Below are 16,960 nucleotides of genomic sequence, written 5' to 3'. Positions count from 1 at the left end.
TTTCTATAATAAAAATACATATCTGATATGAATTAATATATAATTAGCATCAAACAAGCAATATAATTCTTATTCTCAAGGATTAAAGAGTAAACGGGAAAAAAAGAAAAACGATTGCACAACCATCAATTGGGCGGCGATATGCACTAAGCATGTAAACGACCATTGAACAAAAGAAGAAGAAAGAAAAAGCATGTGCTAAATGAATAAATGTAAATGTATGATAAAATTACAAAAGTACATAAAATCACTCATTATTTCAAGACCTCTGACTTTACACCCATGTCCCCGCGGGGTATAACATTGATTTCATCAGAAAGATAGCATTTATGTTTATGCATCCAGCACATTCTATAATAAATCTTGTTTTCCTAAAAGCAGGTGTGTTTAAACCCCCCAAAACTGATAATTACTTAATTTTTAACGCATCGTATTGTAGTGTCTGGTAATTACTGTTTATCACAGTATTTACTCACCATTAACAGACAGATTTATTCGGTTACTCTCCTGTGATGATTGTGGTCTTTCATCTCTCTGTCCTCTACACCAGTACTGACCCTGATCAGACTCAGTAGCTCCTCTGATAGTGAGAGTGTCTCTGTTTACAGTGTAACGATCAGACATCTGTAACATTACACTGTTGTTTGTGCCTGTATACCATTCATATCTCCAGTCATTGTGAGACTCTATAACACAGGTCAGATTGACTGTCTCTCCAGTATATACAGGTCTGTCTGGTGTCACAGTCAGTGTAGATCTGGGTGAATCTGATCAAGATAAAAGCACACAAATAACCAATTGTTAGACTTACAGTGAATTGTTACAGTATATCCTTATGATCTTTACATATAATCTCAATCTTTACATTTGGGAGCTTGTAGATTCAGTGTTAACTGAATACAGTAACTGTCTATATACATCTTATGTGTTCTCAGAAAAATACCTATTTTCATGCTGCTATAAAGAAATAAATATGTTAAACTACTTTTTGTGTAACAGATATAATTTACTGGTGATCTTTGTAATTTTTAAGAGGCGCTGGTCGTCATTCACTGTCATCGTATTGAAAAGAGCAGCCAGGACATTCAATTATAATGTCATTTGTGTTCCAGGGAATAAAGTCATGCAGGTTCGTAAAAATATGAGTCTTTTTACTTTTTTACATTTTACTAACGGTATTACAGCACAAAGAATGAATGAGAAAAGCAGCATTTACACCCTATTTTTTTTTATAAACTAAAAACAAAACGAATCAACATTTACAAAATTAGTTAAAAAAAAAAAAAAAAACTTAAAATAAATATAAAAAGTTGAGAAATATATATAAAATATAATAATAATAATAATAATATATTCTGAAGCAATAATTAAATAAAAAAAAAAAAAATTGGAGTCCCAGCTGCTGCAGGAGACCTTTCTATGTTGTGATTGTATGTTTTCTCCATGTTGATGTTGGTTTCTTCTGGGTTTCTCCCACAATCCAGAGACATACAGGACAGGACAGGACTGGTGAACTGGAGACTGTGGTGAGTGTGAATATGAATATGAATATGAATGTGTGTGATGGACTGGGCATCTGTCCAGGGGGTTGTCCTGCCTATGACCCACTAAAGCAGGGCTATTCAATTGGCGGCCCGCGGGCCACATGCGGCCCGGAAGCAACCTCCAAATGGCCCAGCCCGTGGTTCCGCCAAAAACGCACATCCCTACATAAATTCATACAGTAGTACAGACCACGTAGCCTAGCAACACGCAAACAACCGGCAGAGCGTGCCGGTAGCCTAGATTACTATCAATATGTCTTTCTCAACACTGAAACGTAAAATTGCCAATGAAAACCGTCAGTTTAACCCTGCCTGGACTGACAAATACTTGTTTATTTTACCGCCACATCCAAACGCCAAACCGATGTGTTTAATTTGTAATGAGTGCGTTGCAGTACTTAAAGATTACAATATGCGGAGGCACCACGTTGAGAAACACCAGACTATCCACACCAATTTTCCAGAGGGATCTCAAGAGAGGGCAGCAAAAGTGCAGAGTTTGATTGCATCTTACAACCGGAGCAGTACTACCATGGTGCGGTCATTCACAGCCCAAGAGAGAGCTACCGCAGCATCCCTTCGTGTTTCCTGGATATTGGCAAAAAAGAAAAGGCCATTCACAGACTCTGAAACCGTGAAGGACTGTATGCTGGCCGTCGTGGATGAGGTGATAAATGACAATAAAATTAAAACGAGCGTGGCATCTGCTATAAAAAACGTACCCCTGTCAGATACTTCCAACATTCGTAGGGTTGAAATTCTTGCTGCAGATGTGTATGAAACGCTGTTAGGGGACCTGATGAAAGCTGATACTATGTCTATAGCAGTAGATGAGTCCACAGACAAAACTGATACTGCTCAGTTGTGCATATATGTCCGTTTTTTTGACAGCAAATGCTTCAGAGAGGAGCTGCTCTGCCTACTGCCGTTAGAAGGACACACAACGGGCGATATAGTCTTATAGAAATTTCCGCTTTTTTTAAAGACAATGGTCTGGATATGACGCGTGTGTGCATGCTTGTGACGGATGGGGCTCCATCCATGACAGGGAAAGTGAATGGTTTGGCAGCACGTTGGTCCGCTGTTGCACCTCAGTTGATCTCCTTACACTGCATTGTGCATCAGGCGGTGTTGTGCGCAAAACTAAGCTCAAAACGACAATGGACAACGTGATGGCTACAATTAATTTTATTCGCTCTACGCTCTACAAGCCTCCAACACCGCTTGTTCCGCATGCTGCTGTCAGAAATGTCTGCTGAGCACCATGACCTGCTTTTGCATAATGACGTGAGGTGGCTGTCCAAAGGCAAAGCACTGGTGCGTTTCTGTGGTCTCAGAGAGGAGATCATAACTTTCCTCCGCAGCAGCAAGCATAAAAAGGCAGAAACGCACTTGAGTCGCATACTGGACGACAACTTCATGGCCGATGCCAGCTTTCTGAGCGACATATTCAAACACCTGAATGATCTCAATTTGGCACTACAAGGCAGAGACAAAACTGTCATCGACCTTGTGGAACAGATGCGCGCATTCCCAGTTAAACTGGACCTTTTCGCAACTGATTTGAGCACAGGCCGAATGCTGCATTTTCCAACACTCCGCAAATTCATCTCATCCCCCGCACAAATCACGGATGTGATGACAGATTTCATTGCGAGGCTGAAAATGAACTTTGCTGGTCGATTGGATGGACTTGTTCTGCCCTCAGAGGTGGCCATTTTTGTCAGAGACCCGTTCACTGTTGCATTAGAAGGGGACTTATCTGCCAGAGCAAAGCAAGTGGTTCCTTCCATTGACGAGGGGAAATTCACACTCGAACTTGTTGACATGCAGTCATCTGTAACCATGGCACAGGAGCTTTGCACTAACGGGCCTACAATGTTTTGGACTGATGTCAACGTACATAAGTTCCCTAACATTAAGAAAGTAGCGATCGTCATGCTCAGTATGTTTGGATCAACATACACATGTGAGTCAAGTTTTTCACACATGAACTCCATAAAGAGCAACTATCGTTGCTCCCTGATTGACTGTACTCTCCACCAATGCCTTCGGATTGCATTGACAACTTACGAGCCTAAAGTCACTGCTCTCGTTCAAAACAAAAAATGCCACTTCTCCCACTAAATCAGCTGGGTAACTGTAGCCTACATCAATATAATGTTGGATGTGTAACAAAGGCATACCTAATTATAAATGTGGTGATTTAAAATATGTTCCCTCAGTATGTGCAATATGTGCAGTAGTCCACCTTGTATTCATGTGTTAGTTATACTGTGAATACTGTGCACTTTTTTATTTTATGCACTTTGAGATGTTCCTGGGTCAAATGTGAGCAAGATGTTTATTTTGTTTCAAAAGGAAACTTAATGTTATTGCTTATCTACTACTGTGCACTATTTTGTTTTATGCACTTTGTGATCAGATAGGTCAGATATGTAGCCTAGGTAGGCCTAGGCAAGAGGTCAGTTTTTTTTTCTTTTGTAGTAGGGGCTACCTCAGATTATGTTCAGTTAACTCTTTTATTGTATTTTTATGCACCTTTTGATGTGCAAACTGACCAAAGTTAAAAGAGAAACAATGAATAAACCTTACATGTTTTCAATAAATTTGTTTGTGTTGGTTTTAAAATGTGTCATTACGAGTTGCTTCGCCGCTGAAATAACTGGCCCAGCTAACCTTCTTGGTTTGAAAATCTGGCCCAACTGAATTTGTAATTGAATAGCCCTGGTATAGACTATATCAACCCAGTCTCACGGCAGTTCGTGATATAGTCACGAAATTTAATCTATTGATTCGTGTTCATGGACACGAATTTCCCTCTTTTTTCGTGTCAGGCAGCACGACTTTCATCTAATGTATTTCAATAGGAAATTTATTTCGTGCCCTCCACCACGTTTTTCTTTTTGCCACTGGGCACCACAGACGCTGTATTTTTTTCTGATTTGTTATTCTTTTCTTTTCTTAATATTCAAGCATTATTACTCAACATTTAATCAGGAGATTTTATCCTTGTTTTTATTGCTTTATTCTGTAAGCTACTCGCTATTATAAAGCATCGTCAGTGGTTCCTTGCAGTCAATACACACATATCTGATCTGATTCAAATGATTCGTGATACGCGATCCGACTGGAGCGGTTCGAAACAGTGAATCATTTTGACTGGAGCGCTTCGAAACAGTGAATCAGTTCAACTGGAGCGCTTCGAAACAGTGAATCATTTTGACTGGATCGCTTCGAAACAGTGAATCAGTTCAACTGGAGCGCTTCGAAACAGTAAATCAGTTCAACTGGAGCGCTTCGAAACAGTGAATCATTTTGCGACGCAATGGTTCAACTGATTCGGAGTTTCTAAAAGCTCCGTTGTGTTCTTTGCTCGCTTTGAATGACCGTGGAAATTAAATCATTGCAATTAACAGGCCTAACCTACAATGTTTTTATTAAACTGTGATCACCGTAAATACAGTTTCCGTTGTATTAAAAACATTTCATAATTTTTTTTCAAAAGATTTATACAAATATACGCTATTGCGTTAATTAGGGACACACACATTTATTACAGTATAGAACTTATAAAATATATTTTCTGCCTTATTCTCTGATAAAAATGTGGAAAAAGATTACATTTGGCATTTCTGTCAGCATTACCCATGATCCTCCGCCTCCGGATCCAGGCCCCGCCCGCGGGTCTTCTCATTGTGCTCAAACCACTGTCCAGGTAAGTCAGGAGCTCATTACTAATGATCACGTTTTGTTTAACCTTTTCAGTGGTGAGTTTAAAATATTCCAGCGGTCCCCCCAGAGTGAGTTTTTTTTAGGCGACCGTTATTTTAGAACGTTTCCCCTTAATGTTTCCATGGCGACGCGTCATGATTGTCACGTGACACACCGCGGCCACAATAACACTGTATGACAGATGGATCGCTTTTATTTCGTTTTTTCCTTTTTTATTCAAAATATTCATAAACCTGCTTACCATATAATCAACTATCTGATATTCCGATTCACAAATATGTGCAAATGAGTGTGTTTTATCGTTTAAAAACAGTTCTAAATGATCTTGATCGTGATCTGTAATGTGAGATGGGCGCCGCCATGTTTGTTCGCGCGGCAGTTCAGAGAGTCCTGTCAGTCGGATTTACATCACGTAAATTCATCAATTTCTCGCGAAATACATGCAAGTAAGTGGCGGATGAGATGGGAGGAGAATAGAGTGAACTTTATAGTTACTTACACTATGTGTATTTGGTATTAATAAAACACGTCTGAAAATTATATTTGAATGGATTGTTATTGCTGCTTCCATAAACATCTGAGTGTATTTTACGAACTCTAAATGTATTGTTTTACTAGTACTTATGTGTATTTAAATGTCTAAAGCATAAAATAAACATTATGTGGTTAAAAACACTGCATAGATGCGATTATATGACAAGTGCAGCTGCATCTCAGCATCAGTCAACGCGCGAAAACGCAGTTTGAATTTGGCAGTTATGCGACGTCACCGAACGTTCTAAATCCCATATGTGGGACCGTACTCCCAGTGGCGCGGAAATGAAAATCCCATATGTGGGACCGTACCGCTCAAAAGGTTAAATGTTGTAATTGGTGCCTTTCTTTGCCATTAAACTCACATGGTTTAAATGTTAGAGCAACAATTAAAACCCGACCAATGGTTTACTCCTTATCAGCGAAAACAATAAATAATAATAATAATAATAATAAACCACTTGTGAAATTAGGCTTGCTAAACGGCGCTAGCTAACTTCAATATAAGCTAACTCTATTAATATAAAGAAATCCAAGGCACTTCTTCCGGTCCAAAAAAGTTAAAAAGCCTTTATTCACTTGTCCATCATCACTATTAATAGAAACACTATTGCATTTGGGCCTTAAGCCTTCCTCAGAGTGTGTGTATAATTAACAGGTGTAGATATAATTAGTTAGTGAAGTTGGGAGAAACCATCACATGGGAACCATTACAGGGGGACCTACAAAAACAAAGAATATGACGTAAACAACTAAATGAACAAAAAAATAAATAATAAGTCATACTAGTAATGATTACTAGTAAAAGCTAAGTGTAGTTTACGTTATATCAGCTGAAGAGTAACTTAGCATGGAGCACTGCATTATTGTGTGAGCTCTAGAAGATGACATTTTCTCTCGATCATCATGGTTCACCCACAACTTCACTGTAATGTGTCAGTAATAACAAAATAACTTTGCCTAAAGTTACTGCACATAAAGTTTCCTTTAAATCTGGGACGAGGAACCCCAGACGCATGTTACATGCCTTTTAGCTGTCATACAGGAAATTGGAAAATCTTGAATTTGTATTGTATTTATAAGAAAATGGGAACGTCTCACTATTGGGGTACTCTACTCTACTCTATACTCTACACTACATAATTAACATTTTCTGTTCTCCCTTGCAGATCCTGTCAAACGAGTCACCTGTCCAAACATTGATACATCTGATTTACCGAACCCAAAGGCACTTTTAAGAGCCAACCTCTATCTCTATCCATCTATTTATCCATCTATCTATCTATCTATATCTATCCATCTATCTATCTATCCATCTATCTATATATCGCAGCCTCTCTGTATACAGTACATCTGTCTGTTTGTGTCTGTCTGTCTGGCTCTGTGTTCATCTGTCTGTCTGTATCTGTTTGCGTTGCAATGGCCTCCAAACGTAAACTTGACTCCCAGGATCCTCACTACCAAGAGGGGAGACGCGTGGCTCTTGAACTGAAACTAGACCGTGTTCTAGCTGAAGCCAGGGTAAGAGTTTTTATATACCTCAATCAATTTGTACTTGAACATGTGGATGGGTGACAAATTAAAGTAAAAATGTGCTGAATGTAGAAGGATGAATGAGTGCAGAAGATTACATGCAGGTACATTGCATGATTCATTAACATAATGCTCTTTGGCTTGTGTAACTGAGGGAATATATTTTGGAAAAAGGAATATATTTTGGAGTTACAGAGACTTGGAGAATCAAGGTTAATTTAAGCCATTCAACACCTTATTAACACACTATGTTGTGTTTTCCTTTCACTAATCACCTGTTTTTGGATCCAGTACTTTTAACAACATCGGTCTTACAAGAAATATTCCCTCTAACACACAGACAGCAGCTGTGGAGAGGAAACGTGCACACTCTGTAGGAGACCCTCCACAGACCTCTAAAAGGGAGTTTTTAGGACATGGCAAGCCGAGGGGGAGGCAAGCTGCAGCTACAGGTTACATCTGAATTATTTTACATTTGTAGGAATTTACTATGTAAATGTTGGACCAAATCAAATTAGAACACTGTAATTGATTGTTGAGAGTTTAAAATATTCCAATATCAAAAAAGCCTAAACCTTTCAGTGGCACTATAGTAGAAAACAGTACTTAACAGAAATATGTCTGATTTCATAAATTGTTCAGTTTTGGGTAAAAAAAACAAAAAACAAACATGCAGTGGTAGTCTAACATGTTTTTATTCTTCTATGTACTGTTTTACAGTCACACACACCCCGGTCGAATGCTCCTTGTCATCCAGTGTGGAGGTTCCACTTACTGTCCCCTCAGCAGAACTCAATCCTCAAGAGCAATTTGGTAAATCAAAGTGATGAATTTAAGTTTAAATCTAAAATCCACGTGTGATTAAAGAAAAACCCCTTAGACAAAACTGACAGTGCCGTAAATGGATTAAGAACACAATTTAGTAAAGATTAAGGCTAATTTGATACTGAATCATTAAGTGGTGTTTATTCTAAATATTGATCAATTGACTTTTAATTGTCCTCATTTAAATTGTCCCTCGCAGCTGTATTTCATATTTTCTTTACAGAAAAAAATTTTGGAGAGGCTCTCCGATATTTTGACGTCTTATCTTTCTGCTGAGCCTCAGAAAAGCTCTGCATCATCATGGTCTTTTCGGCAGCAGAAAGCCTCAGAGCGCTGGAAAGAAGCAAGACCATACCACCTAAAATGCCTTATTGCAACAGAGGCTGTTGGTCAGCCATTGTGTTGGCTTTGCCATGAGCCTGCTGTTATTAGGTTGGTTTTAATGTTTAGTGCCCTGCTTTATAGGCTAAGGTGCATGTGTTTTGGGGGACACCCAGATGAAAACCACATTTATGAGAAAAGTAAATCTAGGACCTTCTTGCTGTAAGGTGACAGCACTAAACACTGAGCCACTATTCAGTCCACAATAAAATCAAACCTAGTGTCTAACTAAATTTGTAATAGCTTAAATTGAGTGTGTTATATTTTATATGAGTTATTCGCCTGAAATAATATATTATAATATTGTTTTATTTTCTCCCTAGGTGCAGAGAGTGTCTTCCTGAGGAGTGGTTCTGTGGAGACTGTGATGTATTGCATCACAAAAAACAGCCGCTCCACAACAGGGAATGTGTGATTCATGGGTTTTCTGAAGCCATTCCTCCAACCTCATGCGTCATTAAAGGGCGAGATGGATATTGCATCCATGAGCAAGGTATGTTCTCATGAAAGCCCTCATTTTGCTGTTCATGTGTCTGCAGCCAGTTACAGATAATCTAAATTAGTGGTTTTCTTTCGTTTTGCCAGCTTGCATTTTGCCAACAGTGAAGGCGCCAGACTGCTCCTGTGAAGGCACAAACTTCACTATATTACCAGGCAAACCAGTGATTTTAATTACCATCAATGGTAAGAACAATTCACTATTTAGATTGCTATTGTAGATGTGATGTTTTTCATACTAGTGTGCTGTGGCATTGTGCTTACAATTGAAGTCATGTCAAAATCTATGGTATAGCACATGGTGTTGTCATTAGCCAACACTGCTGTTTGTAATTTGTTGATTTAGACAAATGTAAACAATGTGTGACACTACTCAAGAAGTCTGGTTTGAGTGCCGGGTTTATAGGAACTTGTGCAGTGTCTCTCAACCATTCACAATGTGCAGAATTACCTAACTGTTTTAAAATTAATTTTTAAATGTACTTTTTTGTTCAAAGGGCGTTTTGACTTGCATCAGCCACTACGTGTATGTCAAACGTGCCAGCATCAGTGGACCCCTGACTTGAAGGACCTCCTTAGGAGTGGATATTGGCCAGCCTCTGACACCAGCTCTACACTTTATACACTGGACCTCCTCAACTCCTTTCAGGACCTCAAGGTCATCTCTCCAGGATTCTCCAGACAAGCCTTCGCAAAGCTGCTGGAGCATCGCACTAAGATTGGAGGAAGAGTAAGTGTAATTGTTATTACCATATTATAAAATTTCTTTCCATTATCAGACATTGTTACATATACTATTTCATTCTATATATCTTCCAGTCTGGACAAATCAACGGTGATACACTACAGCGCAGCTTCTTAGAGTTTATGCTTCATTTGAGGAAGACCAGCTCTGCTGTGGTGCTCCTTTCACCTGCCCAGCCTGCACGCCAGAAATGTTGGCTGTTTCAGCCGATGGAAACCGAAAGCTATATCGCTTTCGCCGAGACACAAGGTGGTCTTTTGTTTCAGTCTTTTTATTGATTTATTTATTTTCTTTATATATTTAATGGATGTATTTCCTATTTTTCTTTCTTCCTCAGCTCTGATGATCCTGCCTTTTTTGAGGGGCTCTTTGTGGCTGAAGACGCTGCGGTGTCTAGATTTGTGGAAACCATACAGAAAGCAGTGAGAAATGCAAGTTTCAATCATAACTTGACCGAAAAGTTGTCACAAAAAGAACCATATATATCCATATGTCCGACCTTGATTTCTACCTACCAGCTACTCCAAAATCAAACTGAGAGAATAAATGCCATATATTGTATGACAGCATTGCTTTTGTTTGATTTGTTGTGTTTGTTATGCGTGTCATAGAGACAGGGAAAAGGCACATGTGGGGACTCCCAGTGGACAGCAGCGAGGGAGACATCAAGGAGGGCTTCCAAATTGGATGAAGAGGGGATGGAGGTTGCAGTGTGTCGCCACGGATTCCTTCTGAAAGCTCTTAATATGTACAGGGGGGAGATATTTGCCCACCCTCTGTATCTTCAGAAGGAGCGCATGCCAGCCAAGGCACAATTCTTTACAATGGATGTGGCTTGCAAATATTGGCCATACTTGGAGAAAGCTGCTAGTGTCCTTCCTGCTCTTCAAGATCTGACCACAATGAAACCTTTCCTCAGTGTGATGCATGCTCGAGCCCATGCTACTAAGTGTGAAGTATGTATAATATTTTTGCATCACATGTACATTTGTAATGTTTGCAAGCAAAACTGCAAACTGTACTATGTAGCCTTTTTGCTTAATCGTTTCTTGTACAGATTGTAAAGCCTTTGAGACAAATTGTGCCCATTTAATTAAATTGAATTTTTCACCATTTACTAATAGATTAAATGGAGTGGTAGAAACCAGGAAGGAGCAGGGACAACCGCCGGTGAGGAGGTCGAGCAAGTGAACAGCTACCTCTCACGTTGTGCCCTGACAACCAAATATATGTCCAAAGCAGGTAATCAGATTGTTTGATATATATATATATATATATATATATATATATATATATATATATATATATATATATATATATTATTATTATTTTATTTTTTTTTTATTAAGCATCATAACCTTATTATTTGCTTTATATAGCACGGTAGACATGCTTACATTGCATGCAATGGGGTGGAACCACAAAAAACGTCTCTACATCAGTCACTTTCAACAAGATATGTGAAGGTAAGTCTCCTATTAATTGTTTTGTGTATCCTTTTGTTGTGTGCACTTGGCCTGTTTTTAATCATACTAAGTCCTGATTATTGTATAACACTGTTTATCAGACTTGCCAGAGACTCCAGGATGAAACAGCAAGGCTAGCTGAACTAAAAACAGAGTTACTTTGCACAGATGAAGTGGTGGCACAGTGGCTTTCTGATGTGAAGGAATGGGCAGCTGGTGGTAAGCATGACCAGATAAAAGAAACAGCAAATATCCTTTTCCAGTTTGGATATTTGCTGTTTCTTTTATATTAAGTTTGATATTAAAGAGCCGCTATAGGTAATAGGCTGATCATCTATGGGTTACAGCAAACTACATGTCACCATCAGATGTTTTGCCACATTTATTATGTTGCGTATTTCAGTTTCCCTGCAGGAAGTGCACATACCAAGTTCAGTAAAGTATTAAAATAAATATCAATGAAATGTTAATGAAGGATTAAAAGGGGATTTATATACAAATAAAAATTCAAACACTGAAACGGTTCTGTGTTGTTTTAACAGTGAATCTGCTTTCACCATTACTTCTACAGAGTGTCACGGTTCATGGGTCTGTGTGTGTCATCTTGCGTGTCTGGTGTGTGTGTGTGTCGTCGTCTAATTACCGCAGCTGGTGCTTTATCAGTACGCACCAGCTGTAGCTTGTTGCGCTGCCTATATCAAGCCAGCGCTTTTCAGTGTGGTTTGTCGGTTCGTTAACGTTGTCTTGTTTTTGCCAGTTCTCCGTGTTCCTGCCGTCACTGGATTATCAGCTCTCTCCTTGGATTATTCGGCACGGGGTTGGATACTCTTCTCTCTGCTGGAGATTCTTGTCTGTTCTTGCTGTTAATAAACGTATCTTTGCACTCGCACTTGGATCCTGGACTCTTTATCCTGACAGAACGAACCGACCATTATGGATCCAGCGAGTTCAGAGGAATGGAGGGAGATTTTTACTAGCAGCAACACCCGCATAGAGCGCCAGGAGGAACAGCTGATGGCTACGGGGCGTGCGGTCCAGGCTCTGGTTACTCAGGTGTCTGAGTTAACCACTCAGTTTCAGCGGTTTAAGGTAGAGACTGCTTCAGCTCAGCAACCACCCCCACCCAACCCACCTGTTGCCGTGGATCACTCCGTTCGTTCCACTGAACCTTGTCTACCGCCTCCAGCCTTTTACTCGGGGGAACCCCAATTATGTCGCTCTTTTTTGGCCAAATGCTCCCTCTACATTTCCCTCCAACCTTCATCGTTTCCCACCGAGGAGTCTAAGGTGGCTTTCATCATCACTTTGCTCTCGGGACAGGCGGCTGGTTGGGGAACCACCGTGGGAGCAGAGACTTCCTTGCTGCCGTTCGTTTCAATCGTTTTCCGAGGAACTTAAGAAGGTGTTTGATCGCGCTGCTTCGGGCAGAGAAGCGGCACGGCTTCTCGCTGAACTGCGTCAAGGAGAACGCTCCGTTACCGAGTACTCTATTGAATTTCGCACGTTGGCTGCGGAGTGCGGTTGGAATTCAGAAGCACAATGGGACATGTTCTTATATGGCTTATCTGATGCCATTAAGGATGAAGTCTATTCGTTGGATTTACCCCCCGGCGTGGATGGGCTCATTGACCTGGCCATTCGCGTGGATACTAGGTTACGGCGACGGGGCCTGCAGACATTCCGGGGGCTGCCGGTCTTTCCACAGGGTCACTTTTCCCCAGTTCCTGACGAATCTGTGTTTTCTCCTCCAGATCCAGAGCCCATGCAGATGGGCAGGTCTCGGCTTTCACAGTTGGAGAAGCAGAGACGCAGGGAGAGAGGACTCTGTTTGTACTGTGGAACTGCCGGTCACATTGCTCTGCACTGTCCAGTAAAAGCCAGTGCCCGCCAGTAGGTAAGAGGTTACTGACGGGTGGGATTACACTTAATAAATCCTCTCTTGCAGCCACTCATCTTCCGGTAAAGTTGAGGATGCAGTCACTTACTTATGACTGTGAGGCTTTAGTGGACTCGGGAGCGGAGGGTAATTTTTTAGACATTAGTCTCGCTCACAGCCTCAAGATACCAGTGGTGGAGCTTTCTCAGCCCATCTCTGTGGTTGCGCTCAATGGTCAGTCGTTACCCGCCGTCACACACTCCACTGCCTCTTTAAGACTTATCACCTCTGGACAACACTCAGAGAAGATTGATTTTCTTTTGACCGATACTCCCGCTGCACCTGTAGTGCTGGGACATCCCTGGCTCGTACTCCATAACCCCCAGATAAATTGGGGCAAGAATGCTGTTTTGGCTTGAGTGAATATTGTCATGCTTCCTGTTTGTTGTCTGCATGTTCTCCTGTGTCTTGTTCTGTGTTTCAGGATGATCACGCTGACCTGTCTAACGTGCCATGTGAGTACCTTGACCTGAAGGAGTGTTCAGTAAGTCTCGGGCTGCTTCTCTACCTCCGCATCGTCCCTATGACTGTGCTATAGATTTATTACCAGGTACGTCTCCGCCTAAGGGCAAGTTATATTCGCTTTCCACTCCGGAGAGGGAGGCTATGGAGAAATATATTTCTGATTCTCTAGCAGCCAAGATCATCCGCCCCTCTTCTTCTCCAGCTGGTGCGGGATTTTTTTTCGTGAAAAAGAAGGACGGCTCTCTCCGTCCCTGTATTGACTATCGGGGGTTGAATGACATCACGGTGAAGAACACTTATCCTTTACCGTTGATGTCATCGGCTTTCGAGCGTTTGCAGGGGGCGTCATTTTTCACGAAATTGGATCTCCGCAACGCTTATCATTTGGTTCGCATAAGAGAGGGGGATGAATGGAAAACTGCCTTTAATACCCCAGGGGCACTTTGAATATCGTGTTCTTCCTTCGGTCTTTCTAACGCCCGGTTTTTCAGGCGCTAAATCAACGATGTGCTGAGAGATATGGTAGATCAGTTCATTTATGTCTACCTGGATGACATACTGATATTTTCCCGTTCTCTCCAGGAACATGTTCAGCACGTCAGGCGAGTCCTTCAGAGGCTGTTAGAGAATGGGCTTTTTGTTAAGGCGGAGAAATGCGTTTTTCATGCACAGTCTGTTCCTTTTTGGGTTACATCGTCTCGGCCGAGGGGTGCGCATGGATTCGATAAGGTTCAAGCTGTGGTGAATTGGCCAACCCGGATTCCCGCAAGGCCCTGCAGAGGTTTTGGGCTTTGCCAATTTTTACCGGCGTTTTATTCGCAACTTCAGCCAGCTAGCCGCCCCTTTGACTGCCTTAACTTCCACCAAGACTGCCTTCAGGTGGTCCTGTGCAGCTGAAGCTGCGTTCTCCAAACTCAGAAGCTGCTTCGTTTCAGCTCCCATCCTAGTTGCCCCTGACCCGTCCCGGCAGTTTGTGGTGGAGGTTGACGCGTCGGAGGTGGGGGTTGGTGCGGTCCTATCCCAGCGTTCCCTCACGGACGGCAAGGTGCATCCCTGCGCATATTTTTCTCACCGTTTGTCCCCCGCCGAGTGTAATTATGACATTGGTAACAGAGAGTTGCTGGCAGTCAAGCTTGCCTTGGAAGAGTGGCGTCATTGGTTGGAGGGTTCGGGGGTTCCCTTTGTCGTTTGGACTGACCACAAGAATCTTGAATACATCAAGTCCGCCAAAAGGTTAAATTCTAGGCAGGCTCGGTGGGCTCTTTTTTTCGGTCGTTTTGATTTTTCTATTTCTTACCGTCCTGGGTCTAAGAACATCAAACCGGACGCGTTATCCCGTATTTTTGACCATTCGGAGCGCCCGTTTTTTTCCGAACCCATTGTGCCGCAGAAAATTTTTATTTCTGCAGTCACATGGGAAATCGAGTCGAAGGTCCGCATGGCTTCTCAAGGGGTAACGCCCCCGCCCGGATGCCCACCGAGTCGGTTGTTTGTGCCAGAGTGTTTAAGGTCCGAAGTTATCCGATGGGGTCATTGTTCCAGGGTAGCCTGTCATCCTGGGATTAATCGTACCATGTTTCTTGTTAAACAACGGTTCTGGTGGCCAGGTATGGCTCGCGACGTTCGCCTTTTTGTTTTGGCTTGCTCGGTCTGTGCTGTTTCTAAGTCTTCCAATCGACCCCCTGCTGGACTTCTGCAGCCGTTGTTAGTTCCTTCGAGACCCTGGTCCCACATCTCGCTAGATTTTGTTTCGGGTCTCCCACCCTCACAGGGAAACACGGTGGTTTTGACCGTGGTGGACCGGTTCTCGAAGGCAACTCATTTCATCTCTCTGCCTAAATTACCGTCTGCCAGAGAAACGGCGGTTGCTGTCATTGACCACGTCTTTCGCATACATGGCCTCCCGATGGATGTGGTCTCTGACAGGGGTCCTCAGTTTGTTTCCAAATTTTGGAGAGAGTTTTGTAAATTATTGGGGGCGACTGTTAGTCTTTCTTCTGGGTTCCACCCCCAGAGTAACGGTCAGACGGAGCGGGCCAACCAAGATTTAGAACGAATGTTGCGGTGTTTGGCTTCTCAGAACCCTTCCTCTTGGAACCAGCAACTCTCATGGGTTGAGTACGCACATAACTCGTTACCAGTCTCAGCTACGGGCCTATCTCCGTTTGAGTGTAGTTTAGGGTACCAGCCACCACTTTTTCCGAGTGTGGAGTCCGAAGTCGCGGTTCCCTCTGCCCACGCCTTTGTCCAGAGATGCCGCCGCACCTGGAGCAGGGCCAGACAGACCCTCCTCCGGGTGGGGATGCGCACCAAGGTCCAGGCCGATCGCCACCGGTCAAGACCTCCCGTCTACGTCGTGGGTCAAAAAGTGTGGCTTTCATCTAAGAATATTCCTCCGATCCGTCAGTAATAAGCTCGCTCCCAAATTTATTGGCCCATTTACTGTCATCAAGATTATTAGTCCGGTGGCAGTCCGCCTCAAACTTCCTCCAGCGTACAGGAGAATTCATCCGGTCTTCCATGTATCCAAATTAAAGCCCGTTTTTCATTCTACCATAAATCCGCCTGTCCCGGTTCCCCCACCGCCGCGTCTCGTAGATGGGGAACCAGCTTATTCGGTAAAACGTATTCTGGACTCGGCGGAGGGGACGAGGATTTCAGTACTTGGTGGACTGGGAAGGTTACGGTCCTGAGGAGAGAAGTTGGGTGCCTGCTAGAGACATACTGGATCACTCTCTCATCGATGATTTCAATCGCCAGGTAGGTTCTTCTGGGAGCGCCAGGAGGCGCTCCTAGGGGAAGGGGTACTGTCACGGTTCATGGGTCTGTGTGTGTCATCTTGCGTGTCTGGTGTGTGTGTGTGTCGTCGTCTAATTACCGCAGCTGGTGCTTTATCAGTACGCACCAGCTGTAGCTTGTTGCGCTGCCTATATCAAGCCAGCGCTTTTCAGTGTGGTTTGTCGGTTCGTTAACGTTGTCTTGTTTTTGCCAGTTCTCCGTGTTCCTGCCGTCACTGGATTATCAGCTCTCTCCTTGGATTATTCGGCACGGGGTTGGATACTCTTCTCTCTGCTGGAGATTCTTGTCTGTTCTTGCTGTTAATAAACGTATCTTTGCACTCGCACTTGGATCCTGGACTCTTTATCCTGACACAGAGACACCAAATACATCTCATGGCAGTCAAGGCACCGCACACAGAGGACTTCAGCAGTCGATTGAGGGGCTTTACCTTAGTGTGAGGCAGCGGAAGCAAACCCTTTACCGTCAGAATGGTATAACTACAGAATATAATAGGTTG

The 16,960-nt window shown here is 42.5% G+C and overlaps 2 protein-coding genes across 4 annotated transcripts in view; one reads left to right on the top strand and one right to left on the bottom strand.

Annotated features, from left to right (window-relative positions):
• The window catches only part of LOC131544789 (Fc receptor-like protein 5), a 275,408-nt gene that overhangs the window by 121,288 nt on the left and 137,160 nt on the right, over positions 1–16,960 (bottom strand). The window contains 1 exon segment of the mRNA XM_058783247.1: positions 477–767. Within this exon segment, the coding sequence (XP_058639230.1) occupies positions 477–633 (157 nt within the window). The 5' untranslated portion in view covers positions 634–767.
• Positions 5,320–11,038, top strand: LOC131544819 (uncharacterized). Of its 3 annotated transcripts, none has more exons than XR_009272233.1 (12): positions 5,320–5,725; positions 6,983–7,334; positions 7,687–7,798; positions 8,067–8,159; positions 8,395–8,603; positions 8,882–9,045; positions 9,138–9,236; positions 9,548–9,780; positions 9,870–10,044; positions 10,133–10,226; positions 10,407–10,751; positions 10,920–11,038. XR_009272233.1 is itself a non-coding variant. In XM_058783311.1 (10 exons), exons 3-10 carry the CDS (start codon positions 7,763–7,765, stop codon positions 10,219–10,221), a joined length of 1,104 nt encoding a protein of 367 aa, XP_058639294.1. In that variant the 5' UTR covers positions 5,320–5,725; positions 6,983–7,334; positions 7,687–7,762; the 3' UTR covers positions 10,222–10,263. The 3 variants fall into 3 exon arrangements, 1 of the variants encoding a protein (XP_058639294.1); XR_009272232.1 differs by having other exon boundaries at positions 8,876–9,045; XM_058783311.1 differs by lacking the exons at positions 10,407–10,751; positions 10,920–11,038 and having other exon boundaries at positions 8,876–9,045; positions 10,133–10,263.

Source organism: Onychostoma macrolepis, chromosome 07 (genome assembly GCF_012432095.1).
Source record: "Onychostoma macrolepis isolate SWU-2019 chromosome 07, ASM1243209v1, whole genome shotgun sequence".
Taxonomy (NCBI): Eukaryota; Metazoa; Chordata; class Actinopteri; order Cypriniformes; family Cyprinidae; genus Onychostoma; species Onychostoma macrolepis.
This window is presented reverse-complemented; position numbering and strand designations above follow the sequence as displayed.